At 43.5% G+C, this 15,511-nt stretch overlaps 2 protein-coding genes and 1 long non-coding RNA gene across 6 annotated transcripts in view; 1 reads left to right on the plus strand and 2 right to left on the minus strand.

Moving 5' to 3' along the window:
• The window catches only part of pde5ab (phosphodiesterase 5A, cGMP-specific, b), a 56,328-nt gene extending 48,085 nt beyond the window's left edge, over positions 1-8,243 (plus strand). For all 4 annotated transcript variants that reach the window (XM_030338332.1, XM_030338333.1, XM_030338331.1 and 1 more), the window contains exons 16-22: positions 286-373; positions 1,234-1,334; positions 2,184-2,261; positions 2,649-2,712; positions 4,981-5,055; positions 5,537-5,620; positions 6,432-8,243. In XM_030338332.1, the coding sequence (XP_030194192.1) occupies positions 286-373; positions 1,234-1,334; positions 2,184-2,261; positions 2,649-2,712; positions 4,981-5,055; positions 5,537-5,620; positions 6,432-6,551 (610 nt within the window). In that variant the 3' untranslated portion in view covers positions 6,552-8,243. The remainder of the gene's footprint in view (positions 1-285; positions 374-1,233; positions 1,335-2,183; positions 2,262-2,648; positions 2,713-4,980; positions 5,056-5,536; positions 5,621-6,431) is intronic.
• Positions 8,244-9,262: 1,019 nt separating this feature from the next.
• LOC115529559 (uncharacterized) lies at positions 9,263-12,658 on the minus strand. Its single transcript, XR_003973582.1, has 2 exons — positions 12,239-12,658; positions 9,263-9,383 (listed from the first exon to the last, which is right to left on the minus strand). It is a non-coding gene; the product is annotated as an uncharacterized LOC115529559 (long non-coding RNA).
• Positions 12,659-12,833: 175 nt separating this feature from the next.
• Positions 12,834-15,511, minus strand: part of mad2l1 (MAD2 mitotic arrest deficient-like 1 (yeast)) — a 4,211-nt gene continuing 1,533 nt past the window's right edge. The window contains exons 4-5 of the mRNA XM_030338334.1: positions 14,479-14,582; positions 12,834-13,425 (exon numbers count right to left, since the gene is read on the minus strand). Coding sequence (XP_030194194.1) covers positions 13,253-13,425; positions 14,479-14,582 — 277 coding nt within the window. The 3' untranslated portion in view covers positions 12,834-13,252. The remainder of the gene's footprint in view (positions 13,426-14,478; positions 14,583-15,511) is intronic.

Raw genomic sequence — 15,511 nt, forward strand, 5'->3', positions numbered from 1 at the left:
ACCTGTAGCTTGGCATGAGAATGGAACACGTGTGTGAGTGAATGTGTGATTGTGTGTGCGTTGCTTAGTGTAAATAGTGTGGCTTTGCTGGCCGGTGGAGACATGTCACATATATTTAGTGTGGTACTGAGTAGTGGTGGCATGTGTATATATACACACAGGTCCCTTGCTGAGTGTGTGTGTGTGTGTGTGTGTGTGTGTGTGTGTGTGTGTGTGTGTGTGTGTGTGTGTGTGTGTGTGTGTGTGTGTGTGTGTGTGTGTGTGTGTGTGTGTGTGTGTGTGCAGGAGTTCCCACCCCCTGGCTCACCTCTACTGCCACTCCACCATGGAGCACCATCACTTTGACCAATGTCTGATGATCCTGAACAGTCCAGTAAGCACACACACACACACACACACACGCACACTGAAAACCTACAGAAACACACACAGAATAAAAACACACAAACACATACAGAACAAATACACTCTAAAGAAATACCCCCCACACACACACACACCCACACACTCAAAACACAACACATAAAGACGTACCAGACACAGATGAATTGCACGCACACACACATTGGAAACATACACAAACTCACACCGAGCAAAAACACAGCCGCACACTAAACCCCAGCACACAAAGATGTGTGCGAATTGTGCACACACGCATAGACATACACAAACACACACATACACACACATGTGTATATATATATATATATATATATATATATATATATATATATATATATATATATATATATATATATATATATATATATATATACACACAGACACACAGACACACACAAACACTGTTGCTGGTCTATTGCAGAGCTGTCCAGATAATATGGGAGTGGAGTGGACAATAAAACAGAGGTAAACTCCAGGCCAGGACCATCTTTATGACTACACTGGAGATAACAGTTACTGGGAACCATTGGACTGGAGACACACACACACACACACACACACACACACACACACACACACACACACACACACACACACACACACACACACACACACACACACACACACACACACACACACACACACACACACACACACACACACACACACACACACAGGCAAGGAGATGGGGTTTGCATTACTGAGGCCCTGTTCCCAAAATGCATGTGTAAATGTATACTAACTCTCTAACTCATCATCCCGTCTGCATCTCATTCTATCCTCTTGCCCCTCCTTTGCATATCCCTCTCTTCCTTCCGTCTCCTCTCCCAGGGGAACCAGATCCTGAGTGGCCTGTCCCTGGAGGGGTACAAGGCCACTCTCAAGATGATCGAGAGGGCTATTCTGGCCACCGATCTGGCTGTGTACATGAAGTAGGTGCCCCTACCTGTCACACCCAGCTGGAAGTCTCTCTCTCTCTCTCTCTCTCTCTCTCTCTCTCTCTCTCTCTCTCTCTCTCTCTCTCTCTCTCTCTCTCTCTCTCTCTCTCTCTCTCTCTCTCTCTCTCTCTCTCTCTCTCTCTCTCTCTCTCTCTCTCTCTCTCTCTCTCTCTCTCTCTCTCTCTCTCCCTCCCTCCCTCCCTCCCTCCCTCCCTCCCTCTCTCTCTCTCTAAACACACCAAATGGTGGGGGGAGGAGAGAGAGAGGGAGAGATAGATAGAGGGAGGGAGGTGGAGTAAGAGATACTAGGAAAAGAGGAAGAGATGGAGAAGATGGGAGAGAAACCGAGTCAGAGAGAGACAGGGGAGAGAGGGGGAGCCAGAGGGACTAGTAATAGAGGGAGAGAGTGTGGGGTTGGGTGTAGATGTGGTATCGTAACCACTCAAAGCTAGACGGGGAGAATTCAGACCCAGAGAGCTGGAGGTGGCATTTGCTTGTTCTGGCAGTGAAGCACCTGGCTATGTAGCCGCTATTAGCATGAAGCAAATGGTGACAGTGCTGGCTGATGTCTGCAAAGCACATGAGAACGGGTATGAATGAATACTAAGAGTATACTGAGGATAAATGAATGTATGAAAAACACGATGAACTGGGGAAAAAGTCATTGAATTGTTTTTGCTCACATAACGGAATCCATTTTTTGGTTTTGACTTTACCGGTTTAACTGGTATTTTAATGTGTGTGTGTGTGTGTGTGTGTGTGTGTGTGTGTGTGTGTGTGTGTGTGTGTGTGTGTGTGTGTGTGTGTGTGTGTGTGTGTGTGTGTGTGTGTGTGTGCCACCAGGAGGAGAGGGGAATTCTTTGAGCTGACAAAGAACAGTCAGTTTGTCTGGGAGGACGAGGACCACAGAGACCTGCTGAGGTGAGACACACACACACATATGCATTCAAACAAGCACATGCACAAGTATCGAATGTTAACCTCATGTTAGGCTGAAAATATTTATATTTAAATTAAGAACTTATTATTATTATTATTATTATTACTATTATTATAATAAATTGATTAACTGTTTTTTTAAGGACTTCATCCTATGATAAGTTACATGAAAAAAGTTATACTTGTGATATAAGGTTACCTGACACTGTGAATGGATATGATTATGTATGTCTAGTCTTAACTGCATTCTCTTAAAAGAGGCCATAATTTACTTGTACAACCGACACACACCACAGTACTTCCAAAGGTAAGGTGGAGAGACAAACTAAGTGGCCCGGCACTGTGTGCTGGTTTGGATCCCCCCTACAGGTCAATGCTGATGACTGCGTGTGACATCTCCGCCATCACCAAGCCCTGGCCCGTGCAGAAGAGGGTAGGAAGAGGAATCGTACTCGTATTTGAGCACTAGTACTTTAGTGTCACAGTTGACAGTGGTCCCTTTCTATCAAGCCTTACACGTTTTACAGCCTCTGTTATTAACATTAGCATTTACATTTAGGGCATTTTAGCAGACGCTTTTATCTAATGCGTCTTACAGTAAGTACATTTGTCAGAGGAGGTGAAACAATATATCGCTGTCATTACAGTAAGGATGTTCATAAAACCAATAATCTAATCGCTTGGTTTACCCATTCCCCGTATGCAACAAAGATAGCCAGGATAAGATGCTACACAACTGTTGCGTCTTATAAGTCGCTATGTATAAAGGCGACAGAGGAAATGAACTTTTACAATCGGAATGTTTTAGACCACTTAATTTACTTTTTGGGGCCGGTCTTCAGTACACCAGCGGTTTTTCTATTTGTGTTTTTTTTCAGAAGGTTTCCATTGTGTGATGCGTTGTACGTTGTGGCCTTTTTCATAAAAGGAAACTTTGTTGTGTAACTCTGTAGACTACACTCACTCGCATAACACGTCACCCTGTATCTTCCCTCGTCTGTCTCTTTTCCTTGCCTCATCTAGCATCGCCTTGCATCTCTCTCCGTCTCTCTCTCTCTCTCTCTCGCTCTCGCTCTCTCACTCTTCATTCGTCTCTTCTGTATTCTCCTTGCCTCTCTCTATCTCTCCTTTTATTTTCATATTTATTTTCTTTATTCACCTTGCCTCTCTCTGTCTCTGTCTCTGTCTCTGTCTCTCTCTCTCTCTCTCTGTCTCTCTCTCTCTCTCTCTCTCTCTCTCTCTCTCTCTGTCTCTGTCTCTGTCTCTCTCTGTCTCTGTCTCTGTCTCTCTGTCTCTCTGTCTCTCTCTCTTTCTCTCCAGCCCTCTCTCCATCTGTTCCCCACTGTAATGCTGTTTCCTCTGTCTTGCGTGCAGTTCTTCCCCAGACACCCATTGTTATCCTCTCCTGACCTAATGAGGACCTCCCGACCCGGTGCACAGTGTGCTGGGACAGCCGCGCCGTGTGTGTGTTTTTGTGTGTGTTTTTGTGTGTGTGTGTGTGGATCACCGAGTGCTCGTTATAATTCAAACAGCTGTGCCCCACGGTCCTCAGATGACACCTTCTAGAACAAAGCACACACACACACACACACACACACACACACACACACACACACACACACACACACACACACACACACACACACACACACACACACACACACACACACACACACACACACACAGATGCACCAAAACACACAGCCCTGCGTGACTGCAACCAACCCCGTTGAGACTGTTATCTCCCCGTCTCTCTCATCCTGTCTCCCCCTCTCTCGTCGTCTCCTCCTCTCCCCTCATTTTCCATCCCTCTCTCTTCTCTCTCTCTGTCTGCTGTGCTTCCTGCTGTGCTTCAGTCGTTGATTACACATTGCCAATCAACGAGCCAGTTACAGGTTGTCTGGAGTGAACACGCACACGCACACACACACAAATAATCACACGCACGCACTCTCTGAACCTGATGCTGATTGGCCCTCCTCCCAGCAGTAGGTCACATTTTATTCACAGGCTGAGACCGTTAGCTCAGCTATTAACATGGCGGGGGCCGCTCCAGTTCCGACTGGTTCATATCTCTTTCACATCTCTGTTTCCCAAGTTTCCTTTGTAAAGCTGTGTTCCGTGTGTTTTTTCCTTCGCTCTCTCGTTCATTTTCGTTGTTGATTTTCGATGGATTCCACACCTCTGACTCACTCTGTCTCGCTCGCTTCCCTGTCGTTTGTCTTTTATTCGTCTCCCCCCTCTCCCTCTCTGTCCTCTCTCCTCTCCACCCCCCCATCCAAGAGTCACCTGTGTTTTGGTCACTTTGCTGCCTTACTCCCACTGCTTTCTCCTTCCTGTCCTCTGGTATCATTTGTCTTGTAACGTCTCTTGATGGTCCCCCCCTGGGTTCAGAGAGCAAGAGTAGCTGTCAAAATAACCGAGGCTTCCTTCCTTCCTTCCTCCTAATAACGACAGACGTTCTTGTACAGAACAGGGATTTGTTTAATGTGTTTTTCCCCCTGTTAAGATAACAACAATCACTATATCAGTTGAACCTTTTCTATTGTATTCTTCAGTGACCGCTAGCTGGCCACTGTTCAAAATAGGGTTAGATGATCTTGTTATTTGTAAACAAATCCATCGGACATATTGGGTCGGTCAGTGGTCTGCGTGGGAATCGTGCTCTGAGATTGACCTTTCCTCCTGTACGTTCTTACAGATCGCTGAGCTGGTGGCCACAGAGTTCTTCGAGCAAGGAGACAAGGAGAGAGAGGAGCTCAACATCGAGCCCATCGTACGTCGAACACCTTCCCAGAATGTTCCATGAGATTCAGATTCAGAGTTTATATTATTAGATCTTTAAAGTACACAAGAGTAAACGTCTTAGGCTTGGTTCCTCAACAGCCACATAGCAGCAACAACACAAGATATAATAATAAGTAGTACCGTGACATGCTGAACCTCATTGCAGCAATCGTGTTGGCTCCTGATCCCATTTGTTCTCCAATGTTACATTCTACTATCAAGCTTTAGTATGCGGATATTGGAATGAACACAATATCACGGCTTACATTGGTATTTATTAATTCCATTAGCACCGAAATGTTACATGTTCTGTTTACACAAAGGTTAATACGTCATAAGAAGTTTTTGGCGTAAAGCATATCGAATCATGGAAAGATCACAGCCATAGAGCCACAAAATGTCAGGAACACCTGAGCAGCTGTATCTTATTTCACCCGTCCTTCGCTCTTTCCCCCTGCTGCTGCTCTCAGGACCTGATGAACCGTGAGAAGAGAGATAAGATCCCCAGCATGCAGGTTTCCTTCATAGACGCTATCTGCACACAGTTGTACGAGGTATGCCGGTGTTGTGTTCCACGCACGCATTTTATCATCACGAAGTCATTTGAAAGGCACTGATGAGTGATGTCACTTGAAATACCGTGATGAGTTTTTTCAGTTGGATTAACGTGATGAGTGATGTCACTTGGAATACTAACGAATGAATGTGATTACCTTTCCATCATTTGGAGCCAAGCAGTAACATCATATTCATAACCATTGTTTTCGGCCCTTAAAGTCTACTTTTGTTGTCTTGGGCAACTCTTTAATAATAAAAATAATATTATATTTTAATAATTATATATATTAAATACTACTACATAATTAATTTATTTCACGTGAACAACGGTATTGGTTTAGATTCTCTGACAATCTTTGAAGGTAGAAGTTAACTCTTATCTCGTTCTCTTCTGTCTCTGTCTGTCTCTCGCCCTCCTCGGTCTGTCTGTGTCTCTCGCTCTCCTCTGTCTGTGTCTCTCACTCTCCTCTGTCTCTGTCTGTCTCACATTCTCCTCTGTCTGTCTGTGTCTCTCACTCTCCTCTGTCTGTCTGTGTCTCTAACTCTCCTCTGTCTCTGTCTGTGTCTCTCACTCTCCTCTGTCTCTGTCTGTGTCGCTCACTCTCCTCTGTCTGTCTCTCACTCTCCTGTCTCTGTGTCTCTCACTCTCTTCTGTCTCCCACTCTCCTCTGTCTCTGTCTGTGTCACTCGCTCTCCTCCATCTTTCTGCCTCTCGCCCTCCTGTCTCTGTCTATGTCTCTCGCTCTCCTCCATCTTTCTTTCTCTCGCTCTCCTCTGTCTCTGTCTGTCTCTGACCTCCTTGTCCAGACGCTGGCCGGTATGTCGGAGCACTGTTCCCCTCTGCTGGACGGCTGTCAGCAGAACAGGCAGCGTTGGAAGCGTTTGGCGGAGCAGTGCGAGAAGGGCGGAGTCAACGGCCTGGAATGAGAAGCGTTAACCCCGCCCCCAGACCCAAACCACTCCCCCTCAACCACCACTTGTCATAGTTTTCAACTCGCTGTCAATCGCCAGAGACAATGTCAGCACTAAAGCTATATTTATTACTGCAGCATTTGTTATTAACAAAAAATATATATTGTTTTGTTTTTGTTTTTACATTTTTTGCACAAAGTTGACTTACAAACTCATGACAGATTTTAAACACTTTTACCAAGACAAGGTCATCACGCAATAGGACTACAGAATATTCCGGAAGAAGCAGTAGCAGAGCTCCAGAACCAATATGTACCCAGAATCTCTAGAACCACTAACAGTGAGTGACTGGGCTTCTAATGTACACAGTGAAACAGTTTCATGACATATCTAAAGGTTCAAAGGGCTTTGGTTAACAACTTGAATGCCAACCACACGCTGAGATTGAACCACAGGAAAAGCGCCATTTTTACTGCCTGAAATGACTGCCTGCTGATTTGGTAGATGACATCACTGTTACGCGGCTCAAACGTAACAAAGAAATGGGGCAGGAGACCGTGTGACAATCCACGTTAACATCACCCGGCACCAATTTCAGCCAATCAGAGGATCTGTTTCAGTTATCTCTGGTGCCATCCCTGAGGTTTTAGTTTGGTAAATGGTTACTCAACATAAGCACACATAACAGTTTGGCTCTTTTATAATGTTCACATTATTCTTCAATAATACGTATTTATTTTTCTTTGATATATATTTATTATTTTCCGCTATTCTAAGGGCATCCTCGTTACGAACACCCGAGTCTTGAAAGGAATTGCAGGTTATCAATTAATTCCTGGCTCTGAGTTTGTTTAGGACAAACATTGTTGGCAACCCCCAAGAAATATACTGTATGATTGGTTTTTAAATTGTATTATGTTTTGTTTTGTTGTTGCAAAATGTCAACGGCCAAAGACTAGGTCTGTAATTGAAGTGGGCCTAGAATCTTCCACTGCCTCCTCTTGAAAGAATGCTTGCCACCAAGGTACCATTTCATAAGTCAAAACTAAGATAATAATACAACCCATCATCAGTACTCTGTTGATTATCGATTGACAACTGTCAATCACTTAACCACCGTCTTCATTCTTTAAATAAAAGGTTGAGAGCCCGTTCAACACATTTTCTAATTAGCCAAAACCTAATGGACAAGTATCCAATAAGTGACAGAGATAGACAACTCAAACTCTGCGATAAGAACGTAAAAGAACATGTGACCTATCACTGGACCATCACACTGCCTTCTGCCGAGTCAGTGTCCCCATAATTGTTTTGTCAATTGAGAAATTAATTAATTAGAAGAAAAAAAACTTGGCATCTTTATTCAACACTACAGACGGCGGTGGTTTAGGCATCTGTAATTTCGTAGCTCATCTTAGTTATTTCACTAATATCTGTAACAGTTACCTGTTTTTTCCTACACAACATGTTGTACTCGATACTCACAATAAACAGTTTGATAAGAGCACCATATTTACATTAACTTACATTAGCTACAGAGCCTTCCCTCACACCTTTTATATATTTGTACTGTCTTCTTCGCTAAACACATGCTCAGATATCAACAAACCCTGGCGGCATTTTGGAATTGGAACTTTTACTTTCTCTGGGAATGTAAACTCGTGTGCCTGATCATTCGAAAATAAAAGTAGGCATTGTTTTTAATTATTTTGACCCCAACTCTTCTTCAAATATAAGAAAGACAAATATTTTTAACATTAGGTTAATACATTACATTATTTCTGAAATGACACTAAGAAAACTGAATTAAAATACTTGTTATAAATCCTACTTAATTATATTCATAGTAACATAATTTGTGCATACTGCAAACAGCTGTAAGAGCTACTATAAAAACCCAATATCATTTTACCATGGAGTACACCTCCCATAGGCCTAAGCAGTGTCCTGGAGGAGAAATTAAAGAAAATAGCTGTGAAAGATATGATTCGGAATGGCCCGTCTTGGTATAAAGCCCCCTCGCCACCACGACAAGGCAACAGTATCCAGCTGCAGCCCCAGAGAACAACACCCTGGCGTGACAGAACACCCAGGCGGGACGGAAGTACTCACATGATTGAGAAATAAGATGTATGTGGCTGGACGGAAGTTACCTCAGATTATTTTTTTTATAGACAAAAACGTATTTATCGCTTGAATTAACATAACATAGAAATAAAAAAATATTTAGACACGTCAGTAACCATTAAAAGGTTTAACGTTGTTCAGACAAATACCTCAGGATTTTTTCTTTGTGTTATTAAACTTATTAGAACAAAAATTTTGAATAAAACAATATTATGACACGTCAGTAAGGTTTTTTATAGCTTAATTTTGTTAACGTTATTGAGACTAATAAACTGATTTAGTGTGTAGACAATTATTTAATGGAATTGTGTATTATACACTTTACTCATTAAGTATTTGACCATTAGAATGAAGTAATTAGAATGAAGTAATTGTTTTAATATGTCTAATAGAATCAAATAATTTTTTTTGTAAAGTATATCATCATAATTTGATATCAATATACCTTGAAGAATAACCACACCAAAGTTTCCTCACAATTTATGTAACAAATAATCTACAGAAGCTTAAAGATATAGCTTCTTCATGCCGACTGCCATCAGCTCCAACTCACTGTCAAAAGAAGCAAACAGTCAAATCAATATTAAGCCTATACAATATATTATTTCACTGGAAACGTCATTCACTTCTCTTTTTCGCTTCAGTCTGAAGACTGGTGGAAGTAGTCCAGCCGCCATTTGTTTGGCCTCCTCCATGAAGTGTGGGAACCTTCTGCCGTGCCTGTATCGGGTAAAGCTCGGTAGACTCAGGTTCGAGTCCCTGCTCAAACGGCCACCGGAGGTACCATAATGGATGCATATTATTTCTCTATCATGTGAATGGTAAAGTCAAGTATAACCTCCAAAAATGATCTGGTAAGTGTCTTGGTGGTGCAGCGGTCAGGGCTGTCGGTTAATGACTCAGGTTTGAGTCCCCGCATGCACGCATGGCTAATAAGAATGTTGAGCATTCAGTCACTATGGTTCAGGTTCCCGGATCCGAACCGGGGTTCAAGAGGTACAGTATTGGATACATCTTATTTCTCAATCATGTGAATGGTAAAGTCAAGTATAACCTCCAAACAAGTTCTGGTAAGCGTCTTGGTGGTGCAGTGGTCAGGGCTGATGGTTAACGGTTAGTTAACGCTAAGGTTCGAGTCCCCGCTCACACAGCCATCAGAGGTACCTTGGTGGCTGTAAAGTCAAGTATAACCTCCAAACACGTTCTGGTAAGTGTCTTGGTGGTGCAGCGGTCAGGGCTGGATGTTAACGCTCTGTAGACTAAGGTTCAAGTCCCCGCTCACACGGCCACCAGAGGTACCTTAATGGAAACATCTTATTTCTCAATCATGTGAATGGTAAAGTCAAGTATATATAACCTCCAAACACGTTCTGCATAGCGTCTTGGTGGTGCAGCGGTCAGGGCTGATGGTTAACGCTCTGTAGACTCAGGTTCGAGTCACCGCTCACCCGGCCACCAAGATAAGAGTACCCCAAGGTCGGCACACCACCACGTTGGCACGTACAGCAGAACCCCACCCCCCCTCTCTGGGGGGGGTGGGGGGGGGGTAAGGACTAAAGGGGTCTTGCTACTTGCGGAAAGGACTAAAGGGGTCTTGCTACCTGCGGTAAGGACTACTATTTTACTTTTCCCATTATATTAATTATTTTTAACTTTTAAAGTTTCATCAAAAGGAAACTCTCAAAAAGTAAAAAAAGTTTCTGAAAGTTTCCCTTTTTTGTGTTTTTTTTTTGTTTAGTTTTTTTTGTGTTTTTGATATATATATATATATCTTTTTTTGGTGTGTTTTTTTGAAAATGTTTTTTTTTTTTGTGTTTTTTGTAAAGGTTTTTTTTTTTTTTAAAAGATGTATTTTTTTTAAAAAAAAAGATGTTTCTTTTTAAAAAAGATGTTTTTTTAAAAAAAATGTGTTGTTTTTTTTAAAAATGTGGTTTTTTGGGTGTTTTTTTTTCTAAAAATGTGTTTTTTTGGTTTTTGTTTTTTTCTTGAATTGTGTTTTTTTGTGTGTTTTTTTGGTTAAATTATGTTTTTGGTGTTTTTTTGTGTTTTTTGTTGTTTTTTTGTGTGTTTTTTTCAAGAAAGATGTGTTTTTTGTTGTTTTGTGTGTTTTTTTCAAGAAAGATCTATAGATCTAGATTAGAGGGGGCTAGATTAGAGGGTGGGGCTAGATTAGAGGGGGTGGCTATATTGGGGCTGGCGAGGGATGTTCAAAAAAGTAGCAAGACCCTCTAAGTCCTAACACCCCCCCCCCCCAGCCCCTCTGAAGGGGGGGATGGGAGGGTTCTGCCACGTTGGGGACCGTTTGGGGGTACTCCCTTCTTGGTGGCCGGGTGAGCGGGGACTCGAACCGGAGTCTACAGAGTGTTACACCACTGCCTCTGACCGCTTCACCACCAAGACGCTATCCAGCCCATGCTTGGAGGTTATACTTGACTTTACCATTCACATGATAGAGAAATAAGACAAATCCATTAAGGTACCTCTGGTTGCCGTGTGAGCAGGGACTCAAACCTTCATCTACAGAACGTTAACCAACAGCCCTGACCGCTGCACCACCAAGACGCCTAACAGATAATTTTTGGAGGTTATACTTGACTTTACCATTCACATGATAGAGAAATAAAAGGTATCCATTATGGTACCTCTTGAACCCCGGTTCAGAGCAGGACCCTCTTGGTGGCCGTGTGAGCAGGGACTCGAACCTACGTCTACAGAGCGTTAACCAACAACCCTGACCGCTTCACCACCAAGACGCTATCTAGACCATGCTTGGAGGTTATACTTGACTTTACCATTCACATGATAGAGAAATAAGAGGTATCCATTATGGTACCTCTTGAACCCCGGTTCAGAGCAGGACCCTCTTGGTGGCCGTGTGAGCGGGGACTCGAACATTCGTCTACAGAGCGTTAACCAACAACCCTGACCGCTTCACCACCAAGACGCTATCTAGACCATGCTTGGAGGTTATACTTGACTTTACCATTCACATGATAGAGAAATAAGTCGTATCCATTATGGTACCTTTTGAACCCCGGTTCAGAGCAGGACCCTCTTGGTGGCCGTGTGAGCGGGGACTCGAACATTCGTCTACAGAGCGTTAACCAACAACCCTGACCGCTTCACCACCAAGACGCTATCTAGACCATGCTTGGAGGTTATACTTGACTTTACCATGATAGAGAAATAAGAGGTATCCATTAGGGTACCTCTGGTTGCCGCAGGGACTCGAACCGGAGTCTACAGAACGTTACCCAACAGCCCTGACCGCTGCACCACCAAGACGCTAACCACAGCATGTTTGGAGGTTATACTTGACTTTACCATTCACATGATAGAGAAATAAGATGCATCCATTAGGGTACCTCTTGATCCCTGGTTCTGAGCAGGGCACCTGAACCTACATAGTGTCTGAAAGAGCATCATTCTTATTAGCCCTGCGTGCGGGGACTCGAACCTGAGTCTACAGAGCGTTAACCAACAGCCCCCAAGGCTCAGGCCAGCATTGGGAAGGGAACATATAAGACTGGAAAAACATAAATAGACTGAAGAGCACAAGACATAAGGCGTATTACCTCTATTTTGTCCTCCAGACTAAGGGTCTCAAATCCGTGCTCCAATAGATGATCTACCACATTCATGTTGTCGATTCGTTTTCGATGTTTGCCTCCGGCATGTTTGTTAGCAAAGTTATCCTTCTCCTTCACTTCTTCGCTACCGGACATCTTGCGCGCGGCATGTGAGGTGAGGTGGGAGGTCACTCGAGTCATGATTCATCACGTGCCTCACCCTACAGCCAATGAACTGTGAAAAACGAAATGACGCTGAAGTGGAACGAACCATAAATGGGACTAGCCCCACCGGTGGGACTAGCCCCACCAGGAAGTAAAATAATCTCCGTCCACTTCAACAGAGACACACTCTGAGCATGCGCATTTCAATGTTTCAAGTCCAATTCACATTGCATTGGGCTGGTGGGGCTAGAGCCCCTCTTGCCCCTCCAGACGAACTCAGCCGGATTAATTATTATTTAATAGTACTTTCTGGGGAGATCTTTTATATATATATATATATTTTTTTTTTTCATTCATTAATTTTTGTGATTTGCTGCCCTCTTTTGGTCAGGCGAATTACTACAACCGAATCACCCATTGAAGAATAAATCGCGACTGAAGGAATAAACTACCTTTATTAGACAGAAAAAGTAAACCACAAAAAGCCACCTGCTAAAACATAAGCTTGTGAGGAAAAAAAGTAAGTCCAACACAGGTTTATCGACTATATAATATTGCTATAATATTTACATCAACTTTGAGGCACTGGTTCAGCCACTACATCTCAAAGAAGAACATCTTGGGACACAAAACAAAAATAAGACAAAGCTATGATTTTCTAAAGACAATAATGACAGTAGCAGGACAACATACAAATATATGGGCAGACCCCAGACAATGAAGATAGGACATACATAAAGGCAGTGTAAAAGTATCTCTAGGAGGTCATCCTCCAAACGGTAGATGACTAGCGAGTATATAACAGCTTATAAAGAGGGGGGAACGTGTGAGAAAAGAGCAGGGGGGAGGGTTTGGTTAGGCAGAGTCCGTCCTCTTGTAGGCTACCATGCTGTTGACCTTATGGATGGACGTAGTGAAGGAGCGAAGGCGAACCTCCTCTGATTGGTCAATGATCTGGGGCCCTGACTCCTCCCACTTCTCGGGCACCATCAGGTCTTTGTCCGTGTAGACCAACAGGTCGAAAGCACCTGAAAACAGGGTGGTTTGAGGTTACCGACACGTACATGGACCCCCCCCCCCCCATCTCCATTAACCAAAGAAAACAGGTGGCTTCTCTTTTCTTCTTTACATCTCAAACACTACCCTGCCCCTTTCTTGGCTAAATCATTCAGGTGGATTTGTTTTTGAAGCGCATTAGTAATCGCAGGTCGGGTAACTGATTTTAATATCACGCCATTTTGTGTTGCCGTACGTATGTAATTATATATAGTGCAGCATGTTTTCTATTTTCAGCCATCTATTAAAGTTGTGAAATCATTCCACCAGGTTGCCACGCCCACTTGGGATGTCACTAGGGCACAGGGGAAGGCCTGTTTTCAAACGGCTTGTAATGGACAACAACAATCACACCTGGTGGCATGATATCACCTCTTAAACACTAATGCTAATGTCACAAAAAAAACACGGCCATCCTGGACGCGATCTTCGAAATGCGTTACCATTCAGATATTTTCTAAAAGAGGGATACACATGTTTTTTCCTGTTCACTAAGACATCTATGTGCCTAAAAAAAAGGGACCGGGTGTTAGGGCATTGACTTTTGCCCAAAAATCATATTCGAAGTTCGTTTGTTGATTAATATTAATATTCAAATATTTATTAATAATATTTCGACCATTAAATGCCTTCAGTAAGACCTGGATTGGGCTCCGCAAGGTTTGTTTACCGGCGTTGCTATGGCTACCGGTCTTGCGTGTTCCAACGGTTTATTAGGTTTCTAATAAATCTCTGTCTAATCAATACTTCATTCACTGCCTCTTCCGTTATCATTACAATATTATGAATAGACTGCGTCGGGTTCTCCGACGTCACTCCCTCTTGGCCTGCCCATAACAGGTTCGAATATTAAGGGCTGCCTAATATTAATCCGAATTTGGATTTATTTTTTGATATTCGAATTATATTCGAATAACACAGTTCGGAGACAAAGCCCTGCCGGGTGTGGGAGACTGCAGGGTAAATCCGATGGCCGTGTGATTACAATGTCAATAAGTCAACAGTTAATCAGAAGAGGTTCTCACAGGCGGTCTCCAGCAGGGGCAGGAAGGTGACGGTGGCGGTTATCTGGCGGATCACGGAGCGGATCTCATCTTGGATGGTCTTGATGGACTTCTCCCTGGGAGCGCTGCGCACAGGACAGTGGGGGGGGGGGGGAAGAGGAAGAACAGGTGAGGACGCCGATAATGGTGGGAACAGGGGCGGTAGGACTGATCTGCATGCTGTGCCTGCTACAGTATGATACACCACCTACACCCCTCTTAAGGGCTGATTATGGTCCCACCTTCACACAACGCAACGACCACGCAGTCGTAAACCTTTATGGTTCTGCGTCGGGTTTAAGTAAGCGGACCAATCCTGGCTGCTGCGGCGCCACGACGGAGGGTTGCTTGCGTTGGACGCAAGGAGGGTCCACAAGGACCTAAGGCAGGGGTTCTCAAAGTTTTGACAGCTTTGGGCCAATTTAGGAACCCAGAATTGGACTGAGGGCCGCCAAAGGAAAAAAAATTAGGCGGGAAGCGCCGTCAGCCTCCCAGTGGTGAAACAAAACATTGCACCTCGGACCTCTGGGAGTGAGGTCAAGTGAGGTCTAAATCACGAAACTGAGGTTCACCCTTTCAAAGTAATGTGCAGGCGGATTAAAACTACCAAATGTAACAGGATTTAACTGAAAGCTAGAGAGTCGGATTTTCTCTTTCAAATAAATAACAATATACAAATACAAATACATCTGTATATCATTGCGGGACGCCAGGAATGTTATCGGCGGGCCGCACTTTGTGAACAAATGACCTAAGGAGTCCGTAACCCCCTAGTGTTGCGTGAACATGGGACCATAAACAGCCCTTTATGCACTTATTGTATGTACAACATCCTTAAAGATAGTACTTAGCATCGTGTAGCATCTTATCCTAGCTATCTTTGTTTTGTACAGGGAATGGGTTAACCTAGTGATTGTTAGTGCTTGCCACTTCTGGTTCTATTAACATCCTTACTGTACCGACACCGATATATTGTTTCTCTTTCTTCTGACAAACGTACTTATTGTAAGTTGGA

The sequence above is a fragment of the Gadus morhua genome, chromosome 17 (assembly GCF_902167405.1).
Source record: "Gadus morhua chromosome 17, gadMor3.0, whole genome shotgun sequence".
NCBI lineage: Eukaryota > Metazoa > Chordata > Actinopteri > Gadiformes > Gadidae > Gadus > Gadus morhua.